Here is a 23,420-nt window from a genome sequence, read left to right as displayed (position 1 = left end):
TCTTAGATGCATCATAAGCTTCTCTTGCTTTTTAATGCAAACACCAGCAGTACATCTTTTAGGGTTTGTATGCTCTATTAAGAAAAATTCTAGCTTATGTTTCCTTTTTGATCTACATTCTTATGAAAAAACATAATTGGCAATTCTAAAAGTTCATGGTATTTTGAAAGAGAAGAAAATATGAGAAGAGTCTTTTAAGTGCTGAAAATTACAACTTAAAAGTTTATTACTTTCTTTGTATTTTACCTTTTTATTTGTTTTGTTTGTTTTTGATTTTGTTTTTTCCAATTCAAAATATAGTGGATTTACACCATCAGCTTTGGTAAATACAAACATTATAATAAGTTTTAACATAAAATCAGTAGTAAGCTTTGAAAACTCTTTTTCTCTATTCTTGTCATAGCAACACTTAAATTCAAACAGACTTTAATACAACATATCAGACACTTCCCATCATACATATAGTTTGAAACAACAGAAAAATATGTGAAGGTAAGAAGTTATGCTGAAAGATCAGCACTTATAAGGATTGTACTTTATTTTAATGTGTTTCTTTATGACATGGATGGGAATACAACTTTTTTGCAGGAAGAATAAACATAGTTGGTGAAATTCTTGTCCCTCTGAGTTCAGTAGGACTTTGTCCCAACCACACAAGGAACAGTCCTATAGAATAAGAATTCCTTATTTCCAATCACTGACAATACTACAGTCTTGAACTAGAGAAGGTTCTCTACTACTACAAATATTTAATTTATCTGTAATATGGTTGGAACTTTTGCTCCCCATCTATGGCTTTTCTTTGATACTGTTTGCTTCCTTTATTAACTGCCTGAGTTTCCAGACATTAGATGTGTATTCACGGCTTGTTCAGGGATTCTTTAGTTTTCGGTCCTGAATGAACTGCTGCTGTGAAGCTTCTGTATTTTCTAAATATACAAAATGTTTTTATGCAAAGAACTGAGAGATTCTAGAAAATGCAATAACAGCTCAATACATTTAATATAAGTATTCTTTTGCTGTATATTCACCAGCATTTTTTGCTTGGACTTGCACATGCAAGGCATCCAAACATCTCATATAATTTAAAGAAATTTGTTGTCAGCAGTAACCTTAAGCAAATACACTTTGATTTCTCTAAACAAGAATATCTATTTTGCTTGATGAAAAACTGCTCTTCATCTATATTGGCATCTGATTACCTTCTCCTACTCTGTATCTTTTGACTGATTTACATCTTGTTTCAGTGTTTATTCTGTGAGGGATTCTTGCAGGCTTTATCTGGTAGTGCTGTCCTGTTTATCCTGAGGCTATAAATGTTTCAGCACCTTGTCTGCATTCCTTGCTGAAAGAAAACAATCCTTTTTATTTCCCTGTCCTGATGTTCCTCCAATGATCCCTAGATTTGATTTAAGAGAAAAATTGATGTCAATGTTATGTGAAAACCTATGGTCCTATTTTTAATAGTATCCCAAAGTGATTTGGTCCTGTTGTTCTAAAAAGAAAAACAAAACAAAACAAAATATAAAATTTGCTTTGACTAGTGGATGATTAAATTCTCCTTAGGACTGTATTTATGTGCCATGGCACACTGGGCCTCAGGAAAACCTGGAATGATAGAGGTCAAGCCCCAGAAAAAATTCATGGTAGGTCCATTAATGTGTGGTCAGATATACATTTGGGACCAACTTCTTTTGGACAGAATTACTCTGCTAAGCTGTAATGCTGCTCAGGAGCTGAGATGGGCAAGCAGTCATTTTTGTGCAGGGGAAGACTGTCAGTTATGCTCAAAAAATTAGAAGAAATTGAGTTCCAGATGTTAAGGCAGAATGTCAGAATATTGAATCTGTGAAAATCAGTTTCATAGTTTGACAAGAAGAAATGGTTTAAAAGGAGATTAATTTCCCTTTGCAAGCAATTATTTTTTTCAGAGAGAGCATTTGAATACTCCATGGACCCACTCTTAAAGCTCACCAAAGTAATCAGAAATATTGTGTTTAACTCTTGTAATTTCCATATATCTTAAAAAAAGTCCTATGTTCCTACAGGAGCATATTTATTTTCTCTCTTTAAGCTTCACCAAGTGTTGGCCATTTTGTTGCACTGCTTTCCTGTACATCATTGAAAAATTACTTATACTTCTAAATTAGAACCTATCACTTCCTATGCAAAGTGGGATTCAACAAGCTTTCACAAGGCATTAAGCCATCAGGACAAATTCAAGTGGTTTGGTCATCATACTTCTCCCTTGTTTAATGAACACTGGAGATTTTTAGTAATAAATTTAACAACTACAGTGCTGTTTTTTAGACCTGTTTTCTGTAAAATGTGGCATATTTGATCATGCTGTAAATCAGACTCAGGTCAGGCTGGTCAGGTTTGCTCAAATCTGATACAGTATTGGCAATCCCAAGATAAAACCTTTTTGAAAGTTGGTTCTTGGCTAGCAGAGAGGGACAGAGCAACATCATTGATAAAAATAGACTAATAAATACAGAAGTAAATGTCTAATCCTTTGTCATAGGGAAGGCAATAGGGACCCAGATGGGAGCCCAGTGGACTGTAAGCAAGAATGGCAGTCACATCTGAGGAGATGGAGCACCAGAGAGCTGTAGGACAACAGGCCACAGCAGTGGAAGGACCTGGGATAAAAATATGTGGGGGAAGAAGAATCTGTTTCATTAATTATTCTATTCAGGAGGCAAATTGTAAAAGTCATTTAGTCATCAGTGATGAAAAGCTATGGCTGCCAACTGAGATGCCTCAGCATTGTACACAATGTTTTAGCACAGCATGCTGCTTGCAGAAGGATGTTTTGCTAATTAGTCTCAAAAGTTATAGGAAGTTTGTAATGCACTCTTTTTACAACTAAACTGAATGACTCAAGACAGTAGAGTAATTGTATGAGTAAAAAGCAGCAGGATGAGGCTGAGTCTGCCAGTCATCAGGTATCATGAGTTTTCTTCATTACAAAGCAAAATTTTCCTGAAGTAAACAAATAAACAGAAAATCTCCACAAATCATCTCTTCTCTCTATTGAGTGTGCTTGAGTAATTTCTAAATACACAAAGCCCTGGAGCCGAGAAAGACGTTGTAAAAAAATAAACACTAGAACCAGAGCTGTTGCCAGAGTTACTGCTGCAGAACTATTCAAAGTGGCTCATTACTGATAGGGAATCTGTTCCTGTATGCTTGGACTGTTTGCCATCTCCAGATAAATGGGGAAATGGGATAAAGAGTATTAATTAAGCTACTCAGAAGAGAGATAGTCAAAGATCAGAATTTGCATTCAGTCCAAATTTAGGGAAACCAGTGACACAAACTCTGGTGTTGACTGAATTGGTAAGATTTGGCTGAGCTGCCCTGAACTCATGTTGTACTATTAGAAAATCTGGACTCTATAATTCCAATATGGCACTTTGTCTAAGTCTACCTCACAATTAAGAAACCCACACCAAAAGAGGCAGTAAGTCAGGTTCTCCTGTGCATCAGGTATGACACACTTGTCTAATTAAAATCAGCAGGCTAAAGTTGCAACAGCCAGAATTTCTTGACTGGAGAGAGAGGCAGGAATTTTTTCCCTCTCTCTCTCACACCTTTCTCTAAAGTCAATTTTCTTTAATAGTTTTACTAACATTACATGGCTCTGAGTATATGAAAGGGGACAAAAGGATGGTAGTCCTCTATAGGTTCTGCTAGTGCTGGAAGACAGTCCTTTTGTGTTCCCATATCTTGTGTGGGAGATGCATCAGAGCTCGTCACCCCACTTATCTTCTTCTCAGAGGAAATACTTACATTTTTATTGAACTGGAGGGTCAGGGACCTTAAGCTTTACAAACTCAGTCTTACAGCTAAGTTTAATTATTACTTCCTAACACTTGTCCTGGAAAAATAAAATCAAATTCCTTTTCTAAAAGTAGCAAAAAGAACAAAGTATTAATGTTTCTTAGAACGAGACAGTCAGGTGCATAGTATCAAAATATTTAAGCTCTGCTAGTACTGCGTTTTGTGCATTTTATACTGCACTAGCCACAGGAAACAATGTGGTTATGTTATGGTATGTTACAAAAAGTATCTTAAGCATTTAATAAATCCAGCATGAATTAGATATTCTTTGGTTAAAATGCTAACACATGGGGATTTAAGATTCAAAAATAAAGGTATCAGGATTCTAAGAATAATTCAGAGTCCATTCTCTCCAGAGACTGAGAAAATATTGAGATTGTGATTGAAAGACAATAAACATGTCATTTCTTCATTTGGGTCCTCAGAGTCTTTTCTTGTTCAGTACTGTCTTACAGGATTTTTGTGACCAATGTCAATAATGAACACTGGAGTTCAGGATATTTCCAGGCTTTGGTGCCAAGAAGTGAGCACAAGTGATCTGCAATAATGTCTTGAAAGCACAGATGTAGATAACTTTAAATATATGTACACACATATATAGATCAAAATACAGGAAAAAAATATATCAAGTTGAGCAAAGCTCATCAGTATCTTCCTTGTTATCTTGAATTTCTCCGCCTCTATTTTCAGTAGTCCAGGGCACCATCACAGCTGTGGATGAGCAGGTGCAGAGAACAATTATCCTTTTTCCAGAGCTAATTGTGGCCTTCAATAAAGAAGCCAACTTACTGGGGTAAAGAAACTCATCACCATCGATTCTTAGGTGAGGAACAAGATCTTTTCATGTGACCACCATGACTGCTTTATTTATTTATTTATTTATAATAACGCATCAATGGTCAGTGTATTTCTCTTGTCTAGCACAATGCTAGGGATATACGGAAGCCATACAGAGGGAGAAATCAGTGGCATGCAGCTGAACAAGCTTCCATATAATGACAGTGTTATGGTTGTATTTGTAAAATATTTAATTGGTATCTGCACTAGAACTGAATGCCTCTCCTTGCAAAACCCCAAAATTCTGCTAGCAGGCATTCAAAAAAATTTTTGAATGCTAAATAAATAAATAAATATTCAGGCAAAAATATCTTACACGAAAAAATGTAGCCAAGCTCTATGGTTTCAAAAGGGCTGCTCAAAACAGGATGCTTTACCTTTTGATATGTATCTATTTATGCATGTTTGCAGAGAACATACCAACTAATTGGTATCATATTTGGAAGCCTACTGACTATTATATACTACATTGTGAATTCCAGCATTTTGCAGTTCTCAAGCTGCCATGCAGAGAAAGTCAGAAATAAATCCTTCATTCTTACCTTTTCCATGTTTTCCAACAGTTTTATTTCTTTGAAATGTCTTTGATTTTTATATATATAAAATGCAAAAAATGAAAAAAATCCCAGTGTAAATCCCCAAACAAACAAACCAAACTCCCCTGTGCAAATAACATTGCACATTTAAGGAAGTAGGGGAGATATCTGGGCTACAGATTTATTTTTGTTCCAGCTACGTCAGCTTTATCTAGTTTAATGTTTGTTCTGTTACCATTTGAAATTCAATGTCAGGTAGTTCTGTATCATATCAGCATATGATGCATCATTAACTCTAAGAGGATGTTTTCCTTTGGCATCTGCTATTTTCACCAAATGTCAAGGTTTGACATTTGCTATCTTTATCTGGTTTTGGTGTATCAGTCATACTGAGATTTTGTTTCTTCTTATCTGATATTGATTTCAACTGTGACCAGCTGTGTTGCTAATAAAATCAACAGGCAAGTATCTGGCATATAGTTTTCACTGGTATAGGAAAAGAAACAACCCAGTGACAAAAAAAGCAAAGAGATATTTTTTCAATTACGATGCTTGCCTGTATCCTCATATTATCCATCTCTTAGCACTTATGTTGATGTAACATTTCCAAATGATTCCCTTGGGGAAGCCTCCATGGAAATCCTTGCCTCTCAGATGAAATATTCCTTTTTGCTCTCATCCACTGCCTCCTGGAGAGCGGGGTCATTTTTCAAAGCGGCGTCTGCGCTTTCGGCAAACTCAGTTCCTTTTGCCTCATTCGTGTGGTAGGTACCCTTATGCCTGTACATGTACCGAACCATCACCACCAGCAGGCAAATGAGGACAAATACTACTGCAGCAATCACACCTGGAGGGAAGAGATCAGTTAAATGTATCACTAGTAATAAAATAAGAGAAGTATCTTACAGCCAGACATCACAGCTTGGATTACTTCACAGGGTAAAGCTCATGTATCCTAAGATGTTTGTGTGTTGCAGTGACCAGAGTCAGAACTGACACTGCAAAACAAACAAACAAAAAACTAAAAAACCCAACCCAACCCTAAAACATTCATGGCCAGGCTTCACAAAGGAAGATTTGGGAAGGGCTCTACCCACGTGGGTGTGCCCTTCGAGCATGTGCAGTGGGTTTTTAAGTGAGGCACAGTGTGCACTGAACTGGCCCCACCCTTTAACTTCTCAGGTTCATCTGCCATGGCTGAGCAAGCTTGAACTGTGACAGTGAAGTACTCAGGACTAGAACCTACAGCACCCAGTATTCCCAAGAGGTCTCCCATCCAAGTACTAACCGGGGCTGACCCTGCTTAGCTTCTGAGATCTGATGCAATTGGGTATCAGGGTGGCATGGTCATAGCTGAACCAAAAAAAATCCCATAAAACAAAACAAAAAGATGGGATATAGATACTGCAGGAATATGGTACAAATTCTCTCTAACTTTCTTTCATATCAATGGTTTGATCTGGGTTGAACACATGGAAGATGAAAGTTCATTACAAAATGAGAAGAGATAAGAGAACATAAGGGAAAACAAATTGGTTTCTTTCATTCATCTGGTAACATATATCCAGGGGGGGTTGTCAGGCAACCCAACCCTGCCTTTGCAAGTGTCCTCAATTTCAAGAGATTTTCATGGCACTGAGCTTTTATTAGGAGACATTCAGCAAATAGTAGGAGCTGTGAGACTCTAGTACTGCTCTGGATTTGCAAGCTGCCATTTCATGCTGCACTCTAATTAAGAAAGTCTGATTGTAATGTGCAAGTGACACCTAAGGGAAGGCAGGGATTCTGGGTAGCCCTTTCCTGTCTCCTGGACTAAGGCTAATTACAGCAATGTGTTGATTATAGGAAACCCAAATGTGTGTAGGACTAAATGGTGAATGGAAGCACTCCTAGTGAAAAAAAGTAAATTCAAGCTCCTTCTCTACTCTGAAAGTTAGAAGTCCATAAAAGAGAGGCATCCCTGACAAGTCCATTGTTAAAAACCAACAAACACTATTCCCTTTCTCCCAAATCAAACTCTTAAAAATCCTGAAAATAAACAAATAATTTTGAAGTTTATTCAACTTGTATGACTGTTGGAGATTTTTTAGGTACTTTTTACATGCATCTAGGATATGCTTATAAACACTTCAGCTGTGATTCTGTACATGATACTGAGCTGACTCTATATTCATGACTCCAGGAGTAAGGCAAACATTAAAGAAATACACAATAAAAAGAACCAGAACAGGACGTTCCTAATGCTTCCTCTGCTGTCACTGAGTGCATGTGTGTGTGTGTGTGTGTGTGTGTGTGTGTGTGTGTGTGGTCACTCTTCTAGGATGGAATAGCTTCATTTTGTGAGATGAATTGCTCCCTGGAATTGTCTACTACTCTGCAGAGACAATCAGAGGTAGGTGGACAGTATTTCTTCTTTGTATCCCATATTCAAGATATGTGGCAGGAGCTTTATATGTATCAGCATCAGTAAACTGAGTGGGGATACCCTACTGGCATAAAAACATGCAAATAGACTGAATGTTAGCAGGGTAAACAAAGATTATAACTGTGCCTTAAAAGATATGCCTTAATGTTATCCCTCAGATTTCATAGTGCCTGGTTCTGGAAAGTGAAGTTACTGCTAGCAGAAATGAAACTGTTTATGTAAAGAACTTCAGGTTTACAATAATATCATGGTTGCAGTGTGGGCTTCATCATTTTTTAGGACCTCACTGGTATCCCTTGACACCAGACTCTCTAATAGGCTTTAGGTGTAGCTCAATATTAATAAGCCTAAGGGACTAAGTACAAATCAATTTACCTGCTACTTGTTCATAGAAAGCTGAAATTAAAGTTACCGGAGATGGGACCTGAGGGAAATATAGCAGAACCTCACCAATTTGCACTAATGATTGGTATAGCCCCTTGTGCATGACTGAAATTAGTGTGTTAGCATGGAAATGAACAAACACAATAAAAATAAAAAGACAGGTTCTCTCCATGAACATAGCTTTGCTCATTTATTCTGACAACTGTATTTAGTTTAAATGCATGAGAGAGCTTTAATGGAACACCAGGAAATAAACTGTGGTGAATGCTATAACAATAAAGGGTCAGCTGGTATGAGCTAACATTGCTCACATCAAAGGTGCTACGCCAGTTCTGTATTAAAGGACAAACTTGGCCCAGTGAATAATGAAGGATATCAGAGACTGACTTTGCTGCTGGCCTGTTAGGTATTTTGTCCTAAAATGGAGAATGAATGGGTGTGGTACTGCTCTGTATATGGTTTATGCTCATTATCTCATATTGTTATCTTGCCAATAGCCCCTCTGGGAGCAGATTTCCCACTGGCCTAATTAACTCTAATTGGGCTACTCCTGTTGTCTTGTCAGCAGAGTAGGGGTTTTGCAAAATGCAAGAAATCAACCAACCTGCTGTTTTTCTTATGGTGCTGCTTAGTATGGTCTACTACTTACCTCCAATAACAGCCACATCTGCTCCAGCTGTGGGGCTCTCGACATCTCCATCTATAAATAGAATAGAACATACAGAAGTTAATTAAAAAAAGGGAAATTGGATCATATGTAGCAGCATGGACTGTAGCAGTGATGCTGTATTATTTTAACCTGTGAAACTCAGAACTTAAACAAGATCTCTCATTAGCAAAAGACATTTATAAAATTTCACATCAGTTAGCCATACTGTAAGAGGTTTCTGTCACCATAGCACTGGAAAATAAATAGCTAGCACATTATGCAAACTATCACAGCCCTCAGGGAAACACCTACTGTTTATTATAAGCACTTACCTGTAACATCCTCCAGTGAATGATTAAATTAAGAGCATTTAGGTGCTCTGATTACTCTCAGAAAGGTAGTTTTTGGGGAAAAAATGTTGATGTCTATTTATCTTTCCATTTATGGCCCTTCATAGTATGGTCTGGGTCTTGATTTGATTCAAATTAATCTGGCAGTATGGATTTCAATTTATATTTATTTATGTGCAATATCGTGTTTTTAATCTTACCATTTGTTTTCTTTTAAGCTTACATTTGGAATCAAGGCAAGCCTGTTATGTGTGTGGTATAAAATAGTCCCCACTTAGAGTAAGTCTGAATTCAGTGCTGGTAAATCAAATTATGAACTTTGTTGGATTACAATTTATTAAAAAAAATCAATAATTTACAATTTAAATGCAAAAGAGAAGTACCTGACCATGTATTTTTGAGTAGTAAGAAACTGGTTTGAAAGTAAGCTTTTGAAAGAGCAGTTAGTATTTTACTTACGTTTTGATCTTAATTATAGCGCTTACTAAGAATATACAAAACATCTAATGAATAGCCAAAGCTTTTTAAAGAGGAGATGAAAAGAATGTTCCAAAAACCAGTGAGGATATTTCTCTCCTTATTGTTTGATATAGACCTTAAGTAAAAGTAAAAACATGCAGACAAGCATTTCTTCACCAACTTAATTGATCAATTCTGGATTGTTTTCTGCTTCTTATTTCACACTAGCCCACCTAGTCCTCAATTATGTAGATGTCTGAGAGCATGATGAACTCCCAGTTTTTCCACTCAAGGTTTATGACAGGACACTCATTTCTTTGTTTAGTTTTTTACCATTTTATTATTCTAAAGTATACTGGGTTTAGAACAAGAATTTTTTTTTTTTGTGAGGACTCTTTTTTTTATTTCCCTTTAGTAAACCCAGGGGATAGAAGAGTTCTCTGGAAAAGGTAAAAATCTAATTCCAAATCCTTCTATCAACTCATCAGTGCCCCCTTGGCTGATATCTTGCTCTCTCTTTGCTAAATCTGTACATATGATTCAAGGATAAGACCCTATCAGCAGTTTTCTCCTTGCTCATGTTCAGTCTCTAATATCGGTTTGCAACAAACTGAGGAGAGCTGAGTTACAAAGGGTCTACGTCTTCCTAAACATGGGATTTGCTTTTTCTAGAAAGTAGGAGTGCTTTTCTCTCCTCCAGAGATCCTTTTCTCGTTTTCTTCCATCTATATATTGACAGAAAGATTGAGCACGCCTTGTGTAATTTAAAAGCTCTAATTATGTTTATATTCATTCAAAACCCATGTGCCTCAGAAGAGATTAATTGCTCCAAGGTCATACTGCTCTGTATTTCTTTACACACCAAATATAAGCTGCATACCAGAAAAGCAGACTCCTCTACAGCCATCAAATACTTGAAGGTGTGAATTCTAAGGCACTTCCCTAGCCCCACAGCTTGCTTCCAAATATTAATTCCAGATAAAATTAGTATCCCTTTAATTATAAAAAGGTTTATAAGTAACTCTTTACTATTACCTGGCATTCCCAGTTGCCTCTCATATTCAGATAACAAGCAGGTGCCTTATCTCTAGTACTTGCCACCACAGGGCTTTTTGATAATGGATTAAAGTATCATCACTTTACAGAGAAGTTTTTATTTCCATACTGTACTTTCTAAGTACAAAAGAATTCTGGACTCATTTTGAGCTATCCTGTAGCTGACACTGATCTGTTAAGCTGACAATGCCGTGCCATTCAGCAAACAGCTAACACTGTGATGTGGCTTCACTCAATACAGTTCCCATTTTATTGCAAACATGAGGGTCTTACTACTCCTTTGTGTGTCCACTTTTGAACACAGAACAGGCTTTCTGTCCTTCCAGACAGCCTTTTTCTGTATCATCCAGAGTGCTAGAACATTGCAGCTACCAATAGCCAGATGGTCCCCAGATCATTTCTGGAGCAATGATGATGAAGCGGACAGAGACACTCTTAATCCCTTCTCACAGTCTCTAAAATTTCACTTTGTCCAAAAATAGCTATGTGATTCATGGCAATATCAAAATATTGATAGGCAAGGGTAAAAAGTATCAGTGTTGTTCAAGATTCAAGCAGTATCACTCTTTATGAAATATGACAGCAGAACATGCAAGGCATGTGTGACAAAATGAGACCACCTTTCCCAAGCAGCAGTGAGACAGCAGTTGCTGTTCAGAGGGAATCCATGGCTGGCCAGGAACCTCAGCATGGTCTCTTTAAACTCAGTCTATGTGAGAAATACACTGCATTCTTATAAGACTCAATCTTCATTTTCTGAGATAGAAAAGATATCCAACATAGTGAAGGAATTTTTAGTTCAGCAATGGTTTTGGCTTTCTTGTACCTTTATTCTGCTCCTCTTCCCACACAGAGTGCTCAGAGGCCTGTGTTTCTATTACTGCTGTTGCACCTGTTCTGACTATTTTTCTTTGTTTCAAGGACATCTTTTGTGTTATCTGCTACTAAATTGTCCTTGTAAAGCTTCCTTTCATTGTTATACTGACCTTTGTCTAGCTACAATCTGGTCCTGAAAGTGTTTAGAAGGTGTTGTTATTTACTGCTGTTGGTTATCATGGCACACAGAAATCAAAAAATTGTGGGAAAACTTGTTTTTCATAAAATCTCTGACCATCAGAATGAGTTGACTAAATCAAGAATAGAATACACAGATCAAGTTGTCTGTTGTTAGTACGTTTCTAAAAGTCAGAATGAAGGAAAGAAATGCTTTGTGTCATGACCTGAAACTTATCAAATTCCAGTTCTGCCCATAAACTTACAGATAAGGAATTTTACAATAGAACAACAATTCCTACCTGTCTCATTCTGATCAATCACATCGTGCTGAGAAGGCAGCAGTCCCTGAAAAGTCCCAGGAATAATCCTGATTTAAATACTGAAGATCTCTGGATTTTTACTTCAAAGGTGAAAAACCAGTACAACTAGTTTGTATGTTAACATAGCCAGTGGTGAGTTTTTCCTGCTAAATTTGTTGGTAAATTTGTTAAACCACCTCCTGATTCAATTTTCAAATAAAACTTGATTTTTGTGAATTTTGATAGCTTTCCCCCTCCCTAGTTTAAACCCATCCTGTTCCTTTTTGTCTGTGGAACAGTTGTTTGAAGGAGGCAGGTGCAACAGTGAAAATATTTTTTTGAGGTTCAGCACTCTCCTAGTTTTACTGTGCACTTCTCTGGCAGTTGTAACTGTTTTGTTCTATAAACTACAAAGTTGAATCACTAAAGGCTGTAAATCACTTCCTGCTCAAAATTCTGACACTGGCTTTAAAATAATTTAAAACATTTTTCTCATTTACCCTTACTTTTATATATGAACTTCATTCAAGGAGTACTTTCTAGCCCTTCTTTGCAATACCAAAGATGACATCTGCTTTGTAGATGAAAACTGAGGTTTTGGAATGATTTTGTGACACTAGGAAACAGGTCTTTCAGGAAAACAGAAAGTATTATGAGAATCCTGATAAAGATTCAAGACTTATCAATGAGATTCTTCAGAAGCCTAACCATGCTAAGACATTCAAACTGACAAACCATTCAGCTTGCATGGTGATGGGCACACATGGGAAGAGACATATTCAGTCCCCATATACATTCTCCCATTCAGCATAGAAAGATCAGAGTTTAGATCCTGCTACTTGCAGAAAACTTTTAAGTGCTTCTGTGGCTGCTGTCAGTGAAACATAGGATAAACTTGTAGAGAGATTTAAGCTTTCTAATTTTCAGGCATCATTTTTGCCTGCTAAGGGAGTTCCCAGAAAAAAATCCAGTATTTGCACCCCTATCAGTTTTGCAGTTAGCACTTCATTTAGCAACTTAAGTACTTTCATGTTTGCTTGTTACAGATTTAAACATGGAAAATGCATGAAACAAAAACTGTAACTGGAAAAGAATCCCCATTTGGCACATTTTACTGGAATGCGTGGAAATCATCCTACAGAATGTTACTAAATCTCTGCTGTTCAATCCACAAGAGCAATTTGATGGGATATCATAGACTCCAAACCTCTCCTTTCTCCAAACTTCTCAAGGCCTCTCTAATTTCCTAAGATAAAGTTCCAAACTGTATCATAGACTCCAAACTTCTCCTTTCTCCAATCTTCTCAAGGCCTCTCTAATTTCCAAACTGAAGCTGGTAGTGTTGAGTAGAGAAAGAAAAGCCCGAGAGTACAGCTCATGTCACAATTCCCATGGAGCAGTGGGTGATACTGTGTTTTGGAGTGGGTTTCTCAAGCTGAGTATACAGATATCTGTGTGTGATATACAGCTTTTACAACACAATTTTCAAAGCCATTCAGTAGCAGTCAGGCAGCACAGCTCCTGCTCCCTCCTTTCAGGAATCTCCTACCCACAGGCTTTTGATTCTTAACAACTTCAGACATCTCTTATCGTGATGCTCAATTGTTGGCTGCTTGGTTACAAACTTAGACAAAGCCTTGGCTGCTAAGTGACTCTCAAATAAGTGTTTAAGTGCTTGCTTGGGCAATCCATTTTCTCTTGTGATGTGCCTATACATTGCATAAGAAGTGTTTGAAATTCATTGGATCCATGTGAATGATGGGCTGAGCTCCTTAAGGCAGACATTTCCTTCCTAGGGCTTTCCTAGTCATGCACTGGCTTCAGTAAAATATTATAAACTTCTGGAAGCATTGAGGAGTATAGAGAGTCTACTAGTAAGCTTTTGAACTTGTTAAAAACCTTTACTATAATTATTGTAATTATTATTTTAATATTCTGTATACAAAAAGGCATTTATTGTAACTGCTCCTTTTCCAGGGGCTGTTTTTGTTCTTTTTATGCTCTTCTGCAGCCATCGCTCCTCTTGACTGTAAAAGCAGGTCTTAATGTGTCCCTGTTGTCTTCATTGATACAAGACTTTTCTACCACATATCTAATATGGAGGAACTAATGAAATCTTAACACTTCCATTGTTTATGCAGCTTTGGTATGTCCTCCTTACCCTTTGGTTTATGTTTGTGCCTTGCCAACACACTGCATTCATGAGAAAATCATTAATCTATTAACCTTAGCACACTGATTTAATTTACAAGCTACAGTTAGAATTGGTTCACTGCAGCTGCATGTGTAAAAATCAGTTGAACCAACTTCTGAAAACTTCATGTTAGAAATATGTTAATTGCTCAAGCTGCTCTCTTGTCTGTGTTACAATATCAGATGCATCTCACTGAGGCTTTTCTGAATTAAAAAAAAAAAAAGTCATTAACTATTTTAATATTTGCCAGTAAGTCTGCAGTGCCCTGCCAGAGCTGGCATCTCTTATCCCAAAGGTTCATCAGCCTGAACCCATCACTTTGACATATTCTGCTGAAAAAGCCATCACCATCTCCCATTAGACAATGAAACACATCAAGGCTGTTCTTTCAAAATTAAGGAACATTTTCTCATCTGTCAATCTGGAAAAGAGACAGAATAATTTGGCTTCCATTTGTATACTAAATTATTATAAGGACAATAATGGTGACATATAACAACACCAAACACAAGGAAATGGACTGTGCTGCAAATGTAAGGTAAATCATGCAGATTAAAAAATCTACGAAATTAAAATGCACTGGGTTCAATTCTCTTGCTATCCTATCTAGCAAGTACTTTGTCATTAATTCTGAATAGACAAAGTACAGTTTGATTCAAATAAAACAATGGTCTGTTCAAGACTTTTGATGCTTTTTAATACAGCGAGGATAAAAATTATTATCAAATTATTTTAATTAGATTAGGATTGCCACATAATTTTAGCAGTTCTTATTTGATTCTGGATACAGTGTCTACAGAATATTTTTCGCTATTGTAGAATGTAAATAAGAGAAAATATGTTTTACAATGTTTGAGGAAGTAATGGATTTGCTCACAGTTTCTCCTTTTATGAAGCTGAATTGCCCTTGAGTCTTAGGGAAAGCTAGAGATGGAGAGATACACTAAAAGTCATCTTGTCAAAAAGTAATCATATGATACCCCTTAATGATAAGAGGGACAAGGAGAAAATGTCAATGAAACTTGGGAAATTATTTTAGCCTAAAAATAATAAGTATCTTTTAAAAGTAAAGAGTTATTCTATATTTTGAAATTAAAAAACCCTATCAAATTTAAAAGGGAAGAAAATGATATTCTAAAGGGTCATATAATCTAAAAAACTCAGGGTTTTTTTTAACTAAATTTTCTGTTTATCCCCCAAAAGAGCCTACAGCCCCCAATTCCCCTTTCAGCTTGAACAGTTTGAACTACATAATCTTTTTTTTTTTAGGTTTGCAGTTACTAGAGATTTTAGCTCCTTTGCTCAGGGTAGCTGAATATCTACCACCACTTCTTATGACAATTAAGCAAAATGCATCTGATAAATGGCAATTCCCCCTCATCCTCAGAAGTGCTATAAATGTTACAGCTTTAAACCTCCTATACAGCACAGTACTTGAGAGAGATTATAGTAGGCCCATGTTCCCTCTGGTAACAGATACTTACTGTGTCCTGTGTACTCACACTAATGTAAATATACAGTGAAAAATTGGCAAAGAAATTTAGATGGTTCTGTCTCTGCTTGTAGAATCAGGAAGAGTGAGAAGGTTTCACTGTTGGCAGAAGAAGCTCAGAGTAGAGAGCGGAAGCTGCCTCCCTGGCACTGGAGACCCTTTGGAAGCAGGCAATGAAGTTCACAAGAGGATGCCTTTGAAATATTGTCTTTAGAGATGGGATGTGGGAAGCCATCAAAGTGCACTTGCTGCTCATTTATGGTGGCCAGTTTTTGCTGTGCTCCTATGGGAAAAGCTGCTCAAGGCATGAATAACAAATGTCGCCTTCTTATCAGACAAAAGTCCACGAAGTATGAAGAGCTGGCAAAATGTCTCATGTATTTTAAAAAGTGCTGCATGTGGAAATTCAGAAGTTGTGTCCCATTTTGTCTGCCCTGTGTATAGTTATATCACTGAAAAAAGTTCTTTACTCTTCCATGAAAATATTTTAAAGCAATCAGGCCATCATTTACATCTTTCCGCTACAGCCATCAAAGGCAGCTCATGTACAACATCTTGCTGGGGAAGATAAAGTGACCTGGAATTGCTTCATTGAAGGACTGACAAACGGAGTATGAATCAATCTGTGAGGTACAGGCCATGGTCAGGACATTTTCCTGCATGTGTCTCTCCTCCTCCCACCTCTTTTCTCTTCCTCAGAACATAATACTGTTTTTGAGGGCTTTATAATTGGGAACTTTTTGAAAGAAGCATAAATATCCAGTGAATCTGCCAAAAAATTTCTGCCTGACTTTTCTCCAAAGTCAACAATTTCAAAGTCTAGTCATTTTTGTTGAATCAAAAGGGGAGCAAACCAGCCGTTTGCTCATTCACTGAGATCAAAGCTGAACAGAAAGATGTTGCTGGTTTAATTGATTAACTATTACAAATGTTGCAGGTGGTCATAAGCAGTCAAAGCAGCTGAGTATGGACATAGTGAAAGCCCATCTGTCAACCTACAACTGATACTTATCTTGTAATTCTTGAGAAACTGCATGAAAGCAGCACACCCTGCTGACCTAAACTTTGTGTGTTAGAAAAATAAGCATAAAAATTTGAGCCAGAACCTTTCAGTGAAAAGTTAGAGGCTAAGAGATTCTTGGAGGACATGATAATCTTTCCCAACCTCATGGTTATATGATGCAGTGAGATGATTTCATTGCTAAACTGCTTGTAATTATTTACCAAGTCAAGCTTTTAATTTATACCTAACAGGTCTACCAGCCTCAGACGTGACTCAGGCCTTTTGACCGTGTCATAAGAGGATAAGGTGATATCTGTGTTTCTTAATGTTGTTGTGCTTGATTTTATGACCTTATTAACTTCTTTAGATTAGGTTTTAGTTTACAATAGAAACATACCCTTTTTATGGTCATGGCACTAAGCAATTATGGATTTGGCACTAACACAAACATTAGTTAAAATTAGTCCCACTTAGTCTAAACCATTTGTTAGTATTTGAAATATTTCCATCAAATACGTTCAGCATTTTTGCATTCTTCTTTTCTGTTCCTGCTATCTGCCTCGCTGTCATAACCTTCACAGGTTTTGACTCCATTATTCAACTCCAATTGTTTTTAGAGGAAAAGCAGGCAAAGATAAGGACTTTGCTCCAATTTTCATGAAAACTGTACACTGGAAAGAAAAGGTAGACTAGAGCAGTCCAGCAGTGAAGGAAAGGAAGCAAGGACTCAGTATTTTTACACTCTGTTTAGTAGCAGTCAGTTTTCCAGTAACAATGTGTTTTCCAGCCGTCATGTATGTAGATCCAGAGGAGCTGCAGGAAGATGGTTCTGCTTCCCATGAGGAGCTGCTGAGGGAGGGAGCCAGTGTATGCTGGAGATGGGATTTAGGGGGCAGAGTGTTTCACTGGTTCTGCTGCTGGCAGAAAGTTTGTTCTTTGCCTTCTGTACTGTCTCTCACAGGATCCTTCTGGACAAAATGTCCAGCACACAGATGGATAAACACATCATGTGGTGAGCAATCGGCTCACAGGTCGACCACAGAGGGAAACAGTGAATGGAGTAACATCAGGCAGCTGACCTGTCACTGGTGGGGTTCTGCAGGGCTCTGTCTTGGACTCTGTGCTCTTCAACATCTTCATAAAAGACATGGACACAGGACTGGAAAGGATACTGAGTAAGTTTGCAAAAGACACAAAACTGGGAGGAGTTGTTGACTGCCTTGAAGGCAGGGAGGCCCTGCAGAGGGATGCTGACAAGTTAGATGGCTGAGCAATCACCAACCACATAAAGGTTCAACAAGGGGAAGGGCTGGATTCTGCACCTGAGATGGGGCAACCCTAGATATATGTACAGACTGGGGAATGAGATGCTGCAGAGCAGTGCTGTGGGAAGGGACCTGGTCAGTGTCAAGCTGAACATAAGTCAGCAGTGCCCTGGCAGCTAGGAGGGCCAACCATGTCCTGGGGGGCATCAGCTGGTCAAGGGAGGGGATTGTCCCGCTCTGCTCTGCACTGGGGTGGCCTCACCTTGAATACTGTGTACAGTTTTGGGCACCACAATATAGGAAAGATTAGCTCTTAGAGAGTGTCCAAAGAAGGGCAATGAAGATGGTGAAGAGCCTTGAGGGAAAGCTGTATGAGGTGCTGCTGAGGTTATTTGGTCAGCCTGAAGAAGAGGAGACTGAGAGGAGACTTCATTTCACTCTATAACTTCCTCATAAGGGAAAGAGGAGGGGCAAGCACTGATCACTTCTCTGTGGTGACCAGTGGCAGGACCTGAGGGAATGGCCTGAGTTCAAGAAACACTTGGACAATAATATTAGGCATATTGTGTAACTGTTGGGGATGGTCCTGTGCAGGGCTGAGGGTTGGACTCAATGACCCTTGTGGGGTCCTTCCAACTCAACATATTCTGTGAGTCTGTAACGAACACTGCCATGCTTGGCGAGAAGCATGGCCATTACTCTGTTGAGGCTGATAAATGTCTATTTCTCATTTTGAGATGGAAAACCCTGACCTTATGCTTAATTTAGAGGTGACATAATCAAGCTAAAGGTGATGGCATGTAGAAATCACCTGAAAGCTGATGAAAGCCTGCAGTCATGCACCAAGATATTATTGTTAACAGTTCAAAGAATGTAGCACCACGTTACTATCCTTAGAAAAGTATAATCACCTTCCCAACATGGACAGGTTTCTTCTTTTATGTCTCATTCTCACCACCAATATTTTATAGAAAGCAGTCCAACAGGTAATAATTCTTGGAAACGAGAATTCTCTCTGCTCTGTCCCCTGGCTTATTTGATATGGATTGCATTCAGGTACATCCAGCTCATACACCATTGCTTGCCTGAGGCACTGTCTACTATGCGTTGCAAGTGGAAATGTCAAGATGTTTAGCATATGCTCTTCAGGGACACAGAGATCCTTCCTGGAGCACTGAAGGGTTAATATTATTAATGGAGATATCTGTAGTGGAAACAATCTTACAAATGCTTTGAATATTGTGTGTATTACCCAAAGAAAATAGAACATATTGAAACACCTTAGAAACTTGCAAGGCAAATAGTAGCTCAGGGCAAGAACATTTCTTATTTTCCAAGGATTCTTCAATGAATATGCAGATTTCTTTTCAATATCTTTTCTAAAGACAAAGCCCATTTTATTATCTGAAAAGCATTTAAGTATCAGTCCAAGCTGTCTGAATTGAGTTGAGCAATTTTAGAAAAACTTCTTAACCATCTATCATTCATCTGAGCAATTCTAGACAGATTGTGCAATAATTGCTAAAAAGAGTGGAGAAAAAAAACATAAAACGGCTCTTTGTGTATTATTTTTGGACAGTTGTGTGGCATTATTTGACAAACAGCATATTGAACACATTAACCGATCTAAGCAGAAAAGTACCTTCATTGAAACCATATACTGAATATTTTTCACGACTTATGTTGTGAAATTTATTAACAGTTTTTTACTAATGCTCCTCTCTCCTAATGCAACCTGAATGGTAAGTACCATGTAGGTGGAAAGCTAATAACCAGCCTGATGAGATGTTTGAGTGCTGGAAAGGAGTTTATATGATCTCAACTGTCTCCACAGGTACTACAGAGAAGATATTAGTAAGCAGTTGGCCTAGATGATTGTTGTGGGTCTCTCCCAACTGGAATATTGTACTCTGTTCTGTTCTGACATGTCTTCTTGCAAGAAGATCTACTCAGTCTCAACAGAAGTGTGGTGAACCCTGGATTATGGCATGGGAATTTCCTTCCCATCAACCAATAAGAAACTTAGAATGGTTCAAATTAGAAGCCCAGCTTTCTAGAGTCTATAATTATGGAAAATAAATCCCAACCATTTCTTTAACCATCACTTTTCAATGCTTGTCCTGAGGGATTAGCCTTGATAAAAGGTAGTGAGAACCCTTTTTGCAGATCTTTCAGCATGCCTGGGTCTGAAGGCCTTGATGTCTCCTATAGGTGCTTAAATGGTTTCTTACTCTCTGTGTTTTGCCTGTTAAGTTGCAGTCGTGTTTATGAAAGCAAACTTACCATGCCAAAACTTGATGCTACTACATTCCTAACTAGAAAAGAACCTAATTTCATTTTATCTCCTAATAAGGAGTTATTTTTGTGTTACTGTTCACTTGATTGGCTCTCTGTAGACAGCATTGACTTTCATACAACCTGGAGAATGATTATAATTTCTGATGCTTCTGCTTCTCTTTCAAATTTGGTTGAAACTGGTTAATGGATCCAGAAGTTCTTGATGAGAAGAGACAGATGGATGAACAGCTGATTAAGCAGACAGATAGACAGCAGGAACACATAAGATTCATTTCATTAGGAAACTGGACTGAAAACAGAAGTAGCAGTGGGCACTTGGATAGCATTTATATTTTGGCTGCCAATTAAAAAAATGCCATGTTTTTGAAAGCATTTCAAAGCTTGTAGATGACATCCTTGTGGTTTAAAAAACAAAGAAAAAAAACAAAGGAACATTGCTGAGACTTTTTTCAGCTCCTTTATTTGGCCAGAATGCTGCATTTTTATATTTTGGGCTGTATTTTAAACCTTTTAAACCAGCTTCAGTTTGCACAGTCCTGGAAATTTCAATGGAGGATTAATGTGTGTCATTAGAGCAAAGAACTATGGTCTAGTAGTTTTCAATAGCAACAAATGCTTGCTATGGTACTTCTCTGACCAACATATTTTTCACTGACTATAAAGCCTTTGGGCTTCTTCTTTCCTAAATGTATGAAATATCATGCAGGAAAGCTGTGAGTGAATTATTGTGATTTGAGCTGGTTTCTACATTTCTGCGGCAAAGGGCAGTCTTGTTCTTACACATTTTCCTTTCAAGCTGATCCAGCAGAAATCCAAAAGGAAAGTCCTTTCCTCCATTTAGTATTTACTATAGGGGGCTATTTACTGGAAAATTGATTCAAATCACCATGTAGTCTGACTGTCAGTTTGTTTGTTAACAGGGAGGAGTTTGCTAGGTGCAGACAGGCAGAGCAAAAGGCAGGAATGCACTTTTGAGTGGGTGAAATAGGTCATAAATCTACACTCAGAAAAAGCAAGTGCCCCAGAAGAAAAGCATAAGAAAAACATCTGGTTAAAGCCGAAGATTTCTTTTCTAGAATGCTCTGAGCAGAACAGAAAACTCCAGATATTCACAGTCCAGTGATTCCTTTGAACTGCAGTAGCTGTAGGTGTCTATGGAAAAAGTTGGGTTATGTATCCCCTATGTAAGAATATATTGGAAGGCACTAAGAACTAGGGCCCTTCTCTCAGCTGTCCAAACAGGGACCTTGGGGCAGAGCTGTTACCCTGTTGTGTTGGGCTGAGCTGGCAAAGTGCCAACTACCCAAACACAGAGTAAGAATCCCCCTCACCCCTCCAAGAACAGGGAAAAAAACCCTAGAAAACTTAAAACAGGTTTACATATTTATACAGGAAAGAGAAAATTAAAAGTAAACTACACACACCTACACAAGTTTGATATAATGACAATCCTCTACCTCCCACTGAAAACAGATCCCATCACTTTGAAACCACAAATCACCCCAAAAGACACTTATCAAGGAAAAGAAAGAGAATAACAATAAAATGTTTACTTCCCTCAACTAAAACAAAATGCAAAGCAGCGGCAGGGCAGCAGCAACGCCCAGCACAGCAGGACAATGGCAGTGTGTCCTGTCTCTACCTTGGCCATGATGGGAACTGAGAGAACTCCTCCTACTCTACTGTATTTATACTTGAGGTGACATCGGAATATGTTATGGAATACCATTGGCCTGTAGAAATCAGCTGTCAGCTGCCTGGCCCAGCTCGAGTCAGCTGATAATCTGACTGCTCTGAAAACTAAAGCCTAAATTTAGGCCTAGCTAAACCCGTAACACCTGAACCTCCCTTCCTTCAGGGATGCTGCTCTTCCACAGCTGAATCAGCAGTGATCAGGCTCTGTGGCCAAGCAGCAGCAGTCACTGCTGGTCCTACTGTCTCAAAGCAGGGCATTGTCACAATACACAAAGTGAAATACCAAGTGGCACATACACAAGGTGGGATTTGCAAAAGCTCTCACTACTAAATTTCTTCTGCTCCCTTTGAAACGGGTTCTCTCACACATTCAGACTGCTCAGTTGGGCCAATGGAGAAAGCTTTAAAAATTCCATTTTATGAATATGAGAAACATGATAGAACCAAGGATCAGGAACAACATACAGAGCCTCTGTCCACATTCTCTGCTTTCTAACTTTCCAGTTTAATTTCCCAGCTGATGCTGCCTAATAGCTTGCAAAATCTGCCTTCTGAAGTAGTCATAAAAGGGCCTGCAAATTTCTCAAACACTTTCATAACATATCCAGACTATTTACCATTGCTTCCAGAGAAGTCTGCTTTGGAACAGTGTCACAAGGTCAAGTTATCCCACTGAAACACCTATTAGTATAAAAAGAATGAAAAAAAAAATAACAAGCCAACAGCACTAGCACAGCCCTGGAAAATATGAAGTCATAAGTAGAGTTCAGCCAGAGCAGACTCCCATTAAATTTTGTTTAAGAGCCAAGTTCCACCCTGAGATATGTGTGAGCTGCATTTTATTTCAGGGAGAGTTATGCTGTACTTCATGCCACAGCAAGGCTTGGATGCGAGTATGCATCTGTTACAAGACAGAAGAGTAAAGCTGACTTCCCCTTTGCATTTTTTGGTGCCATCTGCATAGATGGGATAGAAAACTTAAAGCAGTGAATAAAACAGCCCACAGTTTTACAAGATTTCTCTTTCAAATTTAATCCCTTCTTCCAGAAGACCTTAAAGTCTGTGTTTTAAATCCACTAGGCTATTTTTATGAGACATGGTAGTCTTTCCCTGTGCCCCTGCCACCCCTACGAGTGTTAAACACACACGCAGAAGCTCTAAGGCTTGTCTTTCTAACTTCCGTGCTTTTGAGAGTCCCTTTAGGAGACAGTCAACAAGAAGTGCTCCCTTGGAGATGCATATGCTTTATAAAGAAGGTACATACCAGCAGTCTGGCTTTATCATACTTAAATCCTTCCACTGGGCATTTTTGCCTGACAAGTAGGAGCTTCACTTAGTGAGGAGGGAAGGAGTGACAGAGACTGCATTCCAGGCAGGGTTAGGCTTGCTGGCACCCTTGTGCTGTGCTGAATTGCATGGCTGGCTTCTGCAAACAGCCTTTATCTTTGCTGGGGTGGGCAGCTGCTGCACAGCTGGATGTTGGAGGGGATAAAATGATAAGGATATGGTCACATGCCCTTGGAGGCACCAGGATTACCTGGGGGAACTGGGCAGAAGAGTGCCCTACTTCCCACCACCAACTCTGTGTTCAGTAATGCTGAGCTCCAAAGGTTGAATTCCTTCAACTACAAGTTTA

The 23,420-nt window shown here is 38.3% G+C and overlaps 1 protein-coding gene across 1 annotated transcript in view; it reads right to left on the bottom strand.

Moving 5' to 3' along the window:
- Positions 1 to 202: 202 nt before the first annotated feature.
- The window catches only part of GYPC (glycophorin C (Gerbich blood group)), a 36,484-nt gene continuing 13,266 nt past the window's right edge, over positions 203 to 23,420 (bottom strand). Inside the window, exons 2-3 of the mRNA XM_071562508.1 lie at positions 8,678 to 8,728; positions 203 to 6,066 (exon numbers count right to left, since the gene is read on the bottom strand). Coding sequence (XP_071418609.1) covers positions 5,870 to 6,066; positions 8,678 to 8,728 — 248 coding nt within the window. The 3' untranslated portion in view covers positions 203 to 5,869. The remainder of the gene's footprint in view (positions 6,067 to 8,677; positions 8,729 to 23,420) is intronic.

Source organism: Pithys albifrons, chromosome 8, assembly GCF_047495875.1.
Source record: "Pithys albifrons albifrons isolate INPA30051 chromosome 8, PitAlb_v1, whole genome shotgun sequence".
Classification (NCBI taxonomy): Eukaryota; Metazoa; Chordata; class Aves; order Passeriformes; family Thamnophilidae; genus Pithys; species Pithys albifrons.
Note: the sequence above shows the minus strand (reverse complement) of the source record. Positions and strands in the feature narration are given on the sequence as shown.